The sequence below is a fragment of the Amyelois transitella genome, chromosome 8, assembly GCF_032362555.1.
Source record: "Amyelois transitella isolate CPQ chromosome 8, ilAmyTran1.1, whole genome shotgun sequence".
In the NCBI taxonomy this organism is placed as follows: domain Eukaryota; kingdom Metazoa; phylum Arthropoda; class Insecta; order Lepidoptera; family Pyralidae; genus Amyelois; species Amyelois transitella.
The window spans coordinates 9,142,282-9,155,200 of record NC_083511.1 but is presented as its reverse complement, the minus strand read 5'-3'; the positions used below and the strand labels follow the sequence as shown (position 1 = coordinate 9,155,200).

Here is a 12,919-nt window from a genome sequence, read left to right as displayed (position 1 = left end):
CACACTGTATAACAAAAGCTGGAGCCACCCCAATTATAAACACCAGGAATCGCAACTCCTCCATTCTATACAAGGCCAGAACGCAATGGTGTTGAACTACTCACGTAAAGATTGGAAATAACTTATTCTAACCTGACTCACCCAATCCAGGATCTATTTTCAAAGAAATACCACGGGCTGCTCTCCAGAGTGGTGAGGATGCAGCCGGGACTAAAAGGCTAGGAGAAAGAGAGGTATTTTTTTATTTTAAAGATATGTATTGTCAATAGAGAATTTGCTTGGTCCAATGTAACAGATTTTTAGTTGGTTTCCTCATCATGTTTACATTATTTATTTTTAAAACAATACCTATGTACCATGCTGACATTATGCATACATTAATTGCAAATTCGCATCATTTACCACGTCATAAAGTTTCATGCAGGGTAATTTGATATGCTGTTATGACTGTATCTACCGAAGTCGAAACAATTTTAATACTACTGAAGAGCTTCGAGGTATTATTGAAGAGGAACAGACACATAGAGTCTTTCATAGATATTTTTTCTAATACCTACCTAAGGCTACTTAAAGCCTATAAACTTGGGATTCTTCTTTAAGGCGATGGAGTAGCAACCTGTCACTATCCTATCATTACGCCAAACAGCTGAATGGTTTTTTCGAGACTGTTGGCTATGTCTACCCCGCAAGATATATGGCCATGATAATAAAATATGTATAAGTAATTATGTTATAGCTAATTCCCACGGGACGAAAGTCTGATTTGTAATAATCTAGATCAAGATTTCTGTCGATGAGTGGTGGTCTGGTACAATATTATATACCAAGATCTGCAATAACCCTTCTTCAACCGTAGTCTTCTTCTTTTCAGCTTCAACAAACAGGAAAGTTTGGATTTTCATTTTTTAGTGCACTTTGTCTTTCGCGCATATTTTGTACGCATCTAGAAGTAGCGCCATCTTCAGGATTTAAACAAAAGTTTTTCTGAATGTTGCCAATGTAATAAATAGCACAAAATATGGTAGTAATTTGCTAATGATTTTTTCGTGTACCACATTCTATTCAAAATTTCTGATTAATTTATTGATTCTCAGAGGAAGACAAATGATGAGGCAGTCGGAAGAGATATAAAAAGGCACATAATATTAAGTTCCGGCGGTCTATTCATGAATATTGATTGCAGATATATGTATATTATACGTCTCAATCTCAATAGGAATCATTAATAATCTCTATTTGAATTCTTTCCTCCTTTCCCTCCAGACAAACCTTTTTTCAAGACAACTTCTGACTGCTATTAAAAGTATGCAATGTTCCATTAACAATGTTCCACGAATTCATTTTTAAAATTATGTTCATGTTTGACATGCAATGTAAAAGTAATATTTTTTATAAAGGGTGGTTCATAAAAAGATATGGTCTTGTAAATATAAATTTAATTTTAAGTGCCTTATACATATCTACAATAATAATGTAAAGCAGCGACATTAGCACATGTTTTAGAATAAAACTTTAAGAAGACTATTCAAGTTCAGTGAGAATTCTCTGGTTGTCAAGGTTATATTATACTTTTATTCGGGTTAAAGAAATCTTTATTCTCATAAGCTTCCTGGTCTTGTCTCCCCACCCACAATTTCATCGACTTCGGCGACCGAGGCGTCCCATTGGCGATGTCGCTTCTCTCCAGTGTGGCAGCTCTGCACGACAACTACCAGCGCCAACAAGTTGACTTCGCTCTAACACAGTCCCGACTCGACCCACTTCATACTACGAGCATCTCCACTTCTCGACTCACTGGAAGATAACTTGGCACTTGCAAGTTTCAACACGCGCAGATTGCACAACAAGTCCAACTCATCAGTCTTGGGAGGGGGAGTACTGTGGCGACATCTCTACGCCACAAGTCACAACAACTAATCAAGCGACGCTATCAGAATAAAAAACAGCGAAAAAGTCTAAATAGCGCTAACAAAGATTTCACGGATTGGAGCATATATGATACAACCTTCGACAAAACATCGTCAGAGCCGCGGGTCCCCAGGCTTAACATCTAGCCTGGCGGAAGATCTCCCTTTGGTCAAGTCAAGTCATCGTTCGCGCTACACGTCTTCATAACAAAGAACGTCTTAACACTATAACGAAGTCCGAGGATTAAGCCCGAAGACTGAGGTGTGATTCCGAGTGAGCTATCTCCTCCTCCTACGGAAACTCCCTCTAAGTAACAAACCGCAGCCTGGGGCCGAAGGTTCTGTGTAATGTTTCTTGAGTTAGTGAACTCTAATTAAAAAGAGTGAAATAAAAATAAATATTGAAAAAAAATCTGCATAGAAACAAATGTTTTTATCTATTTTTTTTATTTATATATTTTTGGATATTAAAAAAAAAAATACAACTAGAACTTAGACTAAAAAGAAACTGAATAAGTACTACTTATTTCTGAAGTAATTTACTCCTGTAGCCCCAAAAAGAAAAAATAACAAGCTAGTTTGGTATGTCTAAAGTACTACTAAATAATTGCACCATTGAAATAGTTCAATACACATTAAACAAATTATAAATTCAAAATCAGAATAGAAGTATCAACAGTCGGGATCAATTCTTTTTGACCAATCTGATGCTCCGTATATTAATGAATGAATATGAATGGGTCCCACTCGACTGTGAAACTTCTCTTCAGCGTTTGAATTTATGATTTTGTTTTTTGTGTATATAGATTATAAAACTATTAAATGGCAATTATTCATTAGTACTTAATATATACCAAAACTTGTTCTTTTTTAATTGTTTTATCGCCGATGGTTTTAATAAAACATATTTGATTTTATCGGTTTTTAGTCTTATTTATCCGCTTAGTAGTTTTTTAGATGTTGTGGTAGTATTTACCATTGATCTTGGCAACATTGTCACAATTGACCGCCACCCGTGAGCAAGTCGTTTGCTCGATCTCGCTGTGTCGATCGAGTCCGGTTGTGGAAGCCATTTTATTTTAGTGAATGTGACGAAAAATATTTCTTGGCTTCTTCGTTTTTATCCTTGATGTGTCAATGTGTGCCTGCAACCAGTGTGCTTTGTGACGAGTGATCGTGTGATAAAAATTAAGGATGTACGTGTTTCAAATCGGTCTGTGTTGACCTGCCCCGTTTCTTACACGGCCGCAGGCATCGATTATTGTAACAAGGCGGCCTCTAATAACGGCGAGTCGAAGCTAGCTTTGAACTTGTGTCAGAATTGAGCCATGGGCAACAATGCTGCCACCGCGAACAAGAAAGTGGACGCTGCGGAAAGCGTCAAGGAGTTCCTTGACCAGGCCAAAGAGGACTTCGAGGAGAAATGGAAAAAGAATCCTACCAACACCGCCGGATTGAACGATTTTGAGCGAATAAAAACGCTCGGTACGGGCTCGTTCGGTCGAGTAATGATAGTTCAACATAAACCGACGAAAGAATATTACGCTATGAAAATATTAGATAAACAAAAAGTAGTAAAATTGAAACAAGTGGAGCACACACTTAACGAAAAACGCATTCTTCAGGCTATCAACTTTCCGTTTTTGGTGAGCCTCAAATTTCACTTCAAGGACAACTCGAATCTATACATGGTGCTGGAGTATGTTCCCGGAGGCGAAATGTTCTCCCACCTGCGCAAGGTGGGTCGCTTTTCAGAACCTCATTCGCGATTTTACGCCGCGCAAATAGTACTGGCTTTTGAATACCTTCACTACCTCGATCTCATATATCGGGATCTTAAGCCGGAGAACCTGCTGATCGACTCACAAGGTTACCTCAAAGTGACTGATTTTGGCTTCGCAAAGCGTGTCAAAGGGCGTACGTGGACTCTTTGCGGCACGCCTGAGTACCTCGCTCCAGAAATCATCTTGTCTAAAGGTTATAACAAGGCTGTGGATTGGTGGGCTCTGGGAGTCCTGGTTTATGAAATGGCAGCCGGCTACCCACCCTTCTTCGCTGACCAACCCATCCAGATATATGAGAAAATTGTTTCTGGTAAGGTGCGTTTTCCCTCACATTTTGGCTCAGATCTGAAAGACCTTCTCCGCAATTTGCTGCAGGTAGATTTGACAAAACGCTATGGTAATCTTAAAGCGGGTGTCAATGATATAAAAGGTCATAAATGGTTTGCAAGCACCGATTGGATTGCTGTCTTCCAGAAAAAAATTGAGGCACCATTTATCCCACGTTGCAAGGGACCTGGTGATACAAGTAACTTTGATGATTATGAGGAAGAGGCTCTGCGTATCTCGTCAACTGAAAAGTGTGCACGGGAATTCGCCGAGTTCTGAGCGCATAGTTGGTGCCTGCAAACGGACACTACCGTGAGTAGGTGTTTTGTATTAGTGAATATTCCATGATTGTGTCATGGAATTGTGACAAGTGCATCTGTGTGCCGGTGATCCTTGGTGATCATAGACGCTGCATTGAGCCGGCATACTGGATGAAGTTCAGAGTGTAAGCAGATGATTGTAGAACTGGTTTCCGATTTTTCGGTGGCGTTTATTTGCTTAGTGCCCTTTTAAATTGACGTATTTAGTGCAGTTGAAAAAAGTTAAATGTGTCTCCTGTATTGGTGATAAGAAGGCCCAAGAAAAGTCACTTCTGATGTCTTAGGTGAAAACATGAGCACCATTCAAAGTCCAGAGTTTATTTCTAGTACATGATAGTTCACAAGCTATGGATTGTGCTGTGTTATTTGTTATTAATGAATTGTTTTACAAGGTATATATTTATATTCTCAAATCATGTATAATGTTAATCAGATTTTCTTCTTGCTTTTAATATTAAATTTCTCAACAACTTTTTATCTCATACATCACTTAACCATCAATTTAGAACTAATTTTGATCACTAATTTTAGATATCAAATGAATTTCCTTAATATAATCTTGGTGGAATGTTATGGTTTTTATTGATTGACATTTTCATAATTGGTTTTATTTAAAGATATACTTAATTGTTGTATCAGTTGATATTTATATACCTAAGTGTTTAACTACATCAAAAATATATTGAAGAGATTAATTTATTGTATTTGTATACATGTAGTTGTGTTAATTTGTGCAATTTGACCTATGTGTTTGTGATCTGATGTGAGGATTTATTTGGACTTAAGTGTAATATGTATTAGTTCCTTATTATGTAGGTTTTAATGTTAAAATTGGTGAAACTGAACTTTTTAAAGTATCTGCTGCCAGCCTTGTAAATTGATGTCATTAGACTTGAAACTTATTGCTAGCATCAGTTTATTAAAAGCAATAAATTTTTAAGACAAAAACTTCAACATATTCCCACTATAATGAAATCAATATTCATTTGTGGTGTGTACATAATGTATACATTTGAACATTAAACCAGCACAAAACAAATCATGAGAGAATTTTTATACTCGAGGCAATTTTCATTATAATAGGAATATGTGAAAAAATACCTAGTAGTAAATCTAAATATGCCATTATGGCGATATCTTGTCATTGAGACTGATGTTATCAATAAGCTTAATGTTATAAGCAGTTCTAAAATGAATATAGATCAGGTTTATGCAGTCACTTTCAGTCTCATTTGTGGAATGATTCAAACATAAATAATTAACTGGCAATGTTAATCATAAAGTTTGTTAGCTATTAGGAGTAGGACTTTGAATCCAGGCTGTACAGATTAAATATCTAGTTATTTGTAGTGCATTTTACATTGTGGTAACATTGTGAGAATAAGTGGTGATAGTTGAATTGTTCTTGGAGGTTTTTTTTCCACTCATTTTCTGATGCTACTCATATTACTTTCAAAGTGATAATCATTACTTTAGTTGATAATGGATGAAATTTACTGTTACAAAGTAATAGAACCTGAAAATCAGCAATCTTTATGGGAAGCATATCTTTACCTTAGATCATTTTTTGTGCTTAGGACATATGTATAAAAGGCATACTGCTTCATATGAACTGCCAAAATGTCTTTTTTTGCATACTGACTGACATTTCAATATGTTTTAAGTTTAAAGAGGAAAATGCCACTTAAATATATGCACCATAATTGTTCATAGGTCAAGTTATGATCAATTTTAAAACAATCATATCACATGTGTCTGTCATAAACAATGTATTATTAAAATCTTTATCAAAGTTCACTTTTTACCTGATCAAATAGAAATTATGAATGTCTAATTAATATTAAAAAATAAAATCAGTTACATATGGATAAAACGTTTTTGTATTTCAGATTTCAATGAAATGTTTTGTTTACATTTTTCTTGACATTCTTTAATTTCCTAATCATCACAAGGTTTGTCATAAGTCTCTGTATATCCAAATCTGTAATTTCAAATTATTAATATTTCTTAAACATTCATTAAAATAATTTATTGAGATGTTTTTTATTTTATTTAGTTGGTCAGGTTTTATTTTCTTTACTAAAGAATTGAGTATTAATTCTATATTTACATTTAAGTTTATATTTATACAATCAAGTCACGAGTTATTGTCACTATTTATTATTTGCTCCACAGAGCACTTAATGTTAGACAATGTCTGATTTGGTGGAATGTCATATCAAAATATTCCTTTGTGCTGTAGATTTATTTAAAACATTGATTTTCATATGTTATATTTTTTTAAATGGTGCCATAGTCTTGGGAATGGTCCTATTTTGTAAATATTAAAAAGTTGTTTATATACCTAGTTAAGTTGTCTTCTTTTTAAATTTATTGCGTCATCAGACCTTGTGCATTTGGCACACCAGTGTTGATTGCTTGTCGCATTTAAGTCTCACATACATCAGGCAACAAAGATGCTCAATATAATTAGTATGACATACCAGTATGAACACCAAGAAACGGTGATAATTTGCTGTCTTGACTTGACTTGACTAATACTTTTTGAGTGAAATGGCACATCATACCTGTCAATCACGTTAATGTTGAGCTATATTGTTTAATGTATTTTAGCCTTCAATACAGTATTATTCATGAGCATGATTTTATTGAGACTAAAATCAGAAATGAGTTTAAAAAAGTAGCTAGTCACTCCTTCCTTGTTGATTTTAAAATGCGACGACTTAGTTTATCATACAGCTTGGTGTCTATTACACACTTTATTAGTCTTAAGATTATTGTTAGATTAGGTAGTAAAAAATATTCTTTTACGTAAGTAATTGGTGATGATTATCAATTGGTGCATAGTTTTGTGATTGTAACATTTTCTTTATAGTTATCGTGGAGTATCGAATTAAATTTTTCTCAGCTCACTTTCGAGGCATTGTTCTCTTTGCTGACGTTTTTCAATGAGAAAAGCAATCTATTTTCCATTGTTTACTTCGATGATAAGCGAAACTACTTTGATTTGCTATAGAATGACATTCACCAGTTGGACATTGTACACATGTAAAACCTATAAAACAATTAAGGAATTTTCGTTATACCTTACGTTACTATTGTCTAAATTTGATAGCATAAAACTAAATCGCCGCGATATTGTGTTTAGTTTTCATGCTTAGTTGAACTGTGCAGTAGACTTGATGCTAAATCATTTTATAGAAAATTTCTTTCCGAAAACTTACGCGTATTATAAATCGAGTGTAGTTAGGGCGGGTTGCTAGTTGTATATAAAACTCTAGAGTGATTGTGTCCCCGGTATTTAGGAGATTTGATATCAGCTTCGGTATCGCAGACCTTCATTCCAGTAGCTTCACAACTTGCTCAGAAACCCAATGTGGACGCTCTAATGTGAACATTTTAAAGCCATTTTGGATATTATAAACATTAGTGTGACAGTATGTGTATTTGCGAAAAGTCGTCTTTTTGTATTTGTGCGTATTAATATTAAAATGTTCACGTCTAGATCTATTATATCGAGTGCCTATAGCATTGAAAGTTCAAGTGTAATAAGTCAGTTAATTTCAGTAATTATTTGTCACCATGTATTGATCTTCCATAAAATTACGATGAAATTAAAATATCGATGTAACAGTATAAAATTGTTTAATTTTACGTACCTATTTTAATTTTTTGATTCAGTTAACTTTTCCATATGTCAATTTAACAAACTGATTTACCTTAAATAGTTATTGCTTAAAAACTGCACCAAATTAAGTTTTTTGGCAGTGTCTCAGACTATTTTCCAAACTGAATAACGTGTACAGTCAAATGAAAAATATTTTCATTTTCTTTAGATTCACTGGCGAAGTAAAATATAGTCTGCACATGTCCGGACATTTCGATGTGCACGAGGGATACACGTGGGGAGACTGGGTTAATATGTGGCTTCCTAATAAAGCGAAATGTCCCGACGCCCGTGTTCTCATTGCCAACAGAGAAATAATGAAATACATTTTCAAACCACCTTTCGCTTGTATTTTTTTAAACTAATTTCGGTAAATTTTCTGTCAGACGGAGTAGTTACTTACCTAACTCGAAGATTGTATTTTATTGTAAAGTAAAAAGAATGATGAAAGAAATTTTATTCACTTTAAAACTTTTATTGTCTATTTTTGTCGATGTTTATATGGATCCATATACTCGTACGTAGTCAGCTCCGATTATTCATGGGAGGTTTTCTGGTAATGATTTGAACCAAGTAGTTTTCTCTTGTATATACAAAAAAAATATATAAGACTGTTTAGAGAGTACTGTATCTCGGATGTTACTTAGTAAATGACAATTAACGAGGTCGTATACGAAGAATGTTAATATGTTTGTGTCTTCATTATGTTGTAACGTGAACTCTCCTTTTTAAAGTTTAATTTCACGTTAAAAACAGAACTTTCGATTTCATCAGCTACTAACTTTACGGTAACTAGTTGGTAGATGTACAGATATGTCCTACATGATTTAAATTCGTTTAATCTTTATTTAATTCCTTTCGCCAGTTTCGACTACTAGTTGACCTCGGGGATATTCCTAAGAGATTAATAGAATTAAAATGAATTTTAATTTATCGAGCAAGCATGCAGGCGGGCTGTGGCTTTTTTTGTTTATAAACATGTTATTATCTGTTATTCAGGCACCCATAGGTAGTTGTTTTGTTGCTTTATTTATCATAATACAATTGAAGGTCAGACGTGTATTAACCTACAATCACCTTTTTGCCTCAAAATTAATATTCCTCCCTGCAGTGTGTTGGACTGTTGGCACAATACACGAGTTAGTCTAAGCAAATATAAAAATTCCCATTTTACGATTAACTGAATCCTGCTTCTGATGCCGTGGTAATGTAAATGTTTGAAATATGCGTTATCTAATATCTATTCTCGGCCATCTTTATTTTTGTGTTGCGTAAAGTTTTTATGAAATGTCTAAATATCTTGAATGTAGGTGGCAACTCCAGACTGATTCACGCAAACAAGTACCTGAATTACATTTTGAGTCATTGGTTATTTGTTAGCATTGCAAAAACCTTGCAGTCGTACTTCGACTGCAAGTTTTGTACGATGTTGTTGTATAAACTTCACTTTCCAGATTATCTTTAGTTCCAATCGTACTCGTATGTAACTCACATTTCTATTGGAATAAGTTATTTTCGCAAATCTTCAACCGGTTTTCAGATATATGTCTAATAGAAAACTTTACGTGACCAACTTTAGAATTGAAATGCGTTTGTATTTTCATGCTACGGTTAGTTCTAATGTTGTGATCCGACACGCGAACCCCAGCCGAGACCAAAGGTTCATTATCAATACACAATGGCCGCTGAGCTCGAGCTGTGGAGTTTAGAGTTACGTGCCAGTATCGTCAGAAACGATTAATTTTCCACTTGCGAACAGATGCTGCCGTGGTATAATGTGTTATTATCTTGTACACGCTGTCAATTAAGGTAATGATCGTGTATTCTCTAGGTACGTTAGTTTTATAATTGATAGCATGGATATTGTATTAATCAAGTTTACTTTTGTCAAACTAGTATTGGAGTGACCGTGTGTCAGTGGGTGTGTTACCGATAATGGTCTGTTCGCTCTCGCAACTGCCGTCGCAACCTTGGAAGTGTGAGAAAGCGCTTGTTACGTAGTACAGCACTCGCATGTGTGGCTGGCTAGTAATGAATTAAGGTCTGCTTGTAATTAAAACTTTAAATGTAGTTAACAGATAACAGGTTGGAACTGGCACTGTGTATTCAAACTTTAAATTGTGTGTTTGTCGATGATATAAATTATTTCTTTGCAACTCCCTTTATAGATCGTAAATTTTCTACCTTATGATCAGAGTTGTCACAGCGGGTATAAAAGACGCGAAAGTTAATATTTTTTTGATCCCGTCTCGTCCACCGAGGATATAGGGTAACTTACAATCTAACTTTCAATTGAATGTAGGTTTTTTGCGAGTTAACTCCAAGACGTTAGTGCACCATCTGCTTATTTCGCATTCGACTATTTTTGCTACGTCATCGTCACACGTGCTAATTTCCACATGTAACGTGGTAATAAATTTCAAGGTTTTGTTTCAGAGTGATCTAGTTTCAATTGTCTTCAATGATGGCAAGTTTGAAATATAAAAAAAAGTCTCATTTTAGATCATACAAATTGAGACGGCGGTGAAATTTTACATTTTCCTTTTGTGTTCTCAATTCTACGTAGTTTTGAAGCTGACTTAGAAATAGTTTTGTGTTACAATTTATCAGATGTAATTATTTAACCAGTATGTAATAATTTCAATTTTTCCGACTGTCCTGTTACTATAACAGTTCTGTTCAGTTCTGTTAGGAATTTATTGATTTTAAGGGTTCCGCACTTTCTACCTTCTACCGTAGTCTTCGTTGGGTGTCAAATTGTGACTCCAATGTACCTACCTATAATGACAGTGTGAGGTACATTATATCAAACTTCATAAAATTATTTAGAAAATACTATACTTACCCTTAAAACGTGATAATCATCCTAAACAAACTTTTTATCTACTCAGAGATGTACCAAAATGTACCTTTTCTTCACCATCTCTCCATAATTATATCAACAATGCCTGTCAGAACTTTTATCTTGAGATGTGTGGACAGGGAATTAAGGTTTTATACAGAAAAATGTTGGTTACGTATATCAAAAGGATGTACGCACGTACACGATGTATTTACATTACGTTAATTCTACATACATAAGATCACGCTTTTTTCCCGGACAGGCAGGCAGAGACTACATATGTTTCAGGGAAGAATGTCTTTAATATCATAGCTAAAATCACCAATGAATGAAAAATGAATTTAATTATTGAAACCATTTCAATAATTAAATTCAAAATAATAATATCGATTTTAGTATATAACGCAGCATTTTGACTAGTATCGTACAGTATATTATATAATGTATGTATGTATGTATATATAATGGTTTGTACAGTATTTATATGCACTAGAGTCATAAAAAATCGTTTTATTTTTTATAAGTATACTCTTGGTACGTAAGGTACTTTTATACATAATAATGTACCTACGAAGTATAAAAATAAACAGGAGTGGGTGGGGATATTTTCCCTACAAATAAACTGAGCTAAAATTAGAACCGTGTAATATTAAACTTTCCTTTGAAGGGAGGGTTTGAGAAAATGGTGCACATTTTTGTAATATAGCCAAAATTTATGTTAATTTTAAGCGTTTCAACTCCCAAGTTGAACGTACTTAAAAATTTGTCAAGATAAGAAGCTGAACTCTGAAATATAATCTGCAACTCCTTGTCTAAGGCTATTGGTATCTTATCGGTCTTGATAAGCAACGGTACCTATGTTTCTTTTCTAAGGGCAAGTTACGAGGCCACAAAACGCTAATGTTTTTATTACAATATCGCCGTCAATTTGTTATAAAGCATTAGAAATCGAGTTAGGCTTAGTGAGATTATCATTTCATCTTATTTTTCCTATTTGGTTCCCTTTAATATAATAATAATTCATAATTCCTTTCAAGGCAATATTTGTTTCGCAAGTAAATTGTAAGTTCATGAAGAATGAAGGCGTGATTTTATGTATGTAACATACATACATAAAATCACGCCTTTTTCCCGGAGAGGTAGGCAAAGACATCTTTCCACTTGCCATGATCTCTGTTTACTTATTTGGTTTCATCCACAGAATTAAGAACATGAAGATTACAACAGTCTATAATATGTTTAGTTTGTATATGTTTTGTGGTCTTGAATATAGTTTGAAAAAAAAAGCCTTTATTTCATTTGCTTAGATTTGTGTATAACATTTTATAAAATGTTCACTGTTTCATCATTATTATAACGTCAATTTTTATTAATGCACGAACACGACTACTTTCACTATTTATGTAGTAGGTATATGACGATTTCTATATAGTTTTCTAAATTAAGTATGTTGTTACAGTGTTCATCACAGTGAAAACTTTTTATTCGATGGTTCAACATCACTGAAAATTTGTTTTGCAATGATTGAGAACAATCTTACTGGCAATATTGAACATAATTTCAATCTTAAGACCCTGGTGTAACGTTTTGACAGCAGTTCTTGTTATCTAGTTACGTTAACAAGAAATTTCTTCTTCATGTTTGCAAAGTAGCAGCCAAATTTTCTTTGTGATGTTAACGTTAAATATGTGCTTAAGATATGCGGAGTAGAGATAACGTAAAATCTACACTCAGTCACTATATTTTGATGCTCAGCCAATTCTTTGTTAGGTACCAGAGATCTGTAAAATTGAATTACCTGTGTGTAATACGCATTGTTCTTATTATTTACTTATTTTAACTGTACCTGTATTGCAATTATTGTTTTATACTTAGATCATTAGTTTTATAATTACTTCATTTGGAATTTGGATTTCGCCCTCGTTTTTACTATACGTATTACGTAGGTATATCTCACATAAAAGTATGTACGTAGTTGCTTAATAAGATGCTAACGCCAAATTCATGGTTCATTTTCCGACGCAAGCTACAGATTTACATCACTTTAACATCAACAAGAGCAAGACATCATA

General features: G+C 34.1%; 1 protein-coding gene across 1 annotated transcript; it reads left to right on the top strand.

Moving 5' to 3' along the window:
• Positions 1-2,905: 2,905 nt before the first annotated feature.
• On the top strand, positions 2,906-7,979 carry LOC106137407 (cAMP-dependent protein kinase catalytic subunit 1). Its single transcript, XM_013338227.2, has one exon. The coding sequence runs from the start codon at positions 3,236-3,238 to the stop codon at positions 4,295-4,297; it is 1,062 nt and encodes a 353-aa protein (XP_013193681.1). The 5' UTR covers positions 2,906-3,235; the 3' UTR covers positions 4,298-7,979.
• The last annotated feature ends 4,940 nt before the right edge of the window (positions 7,980-12,919 follow it).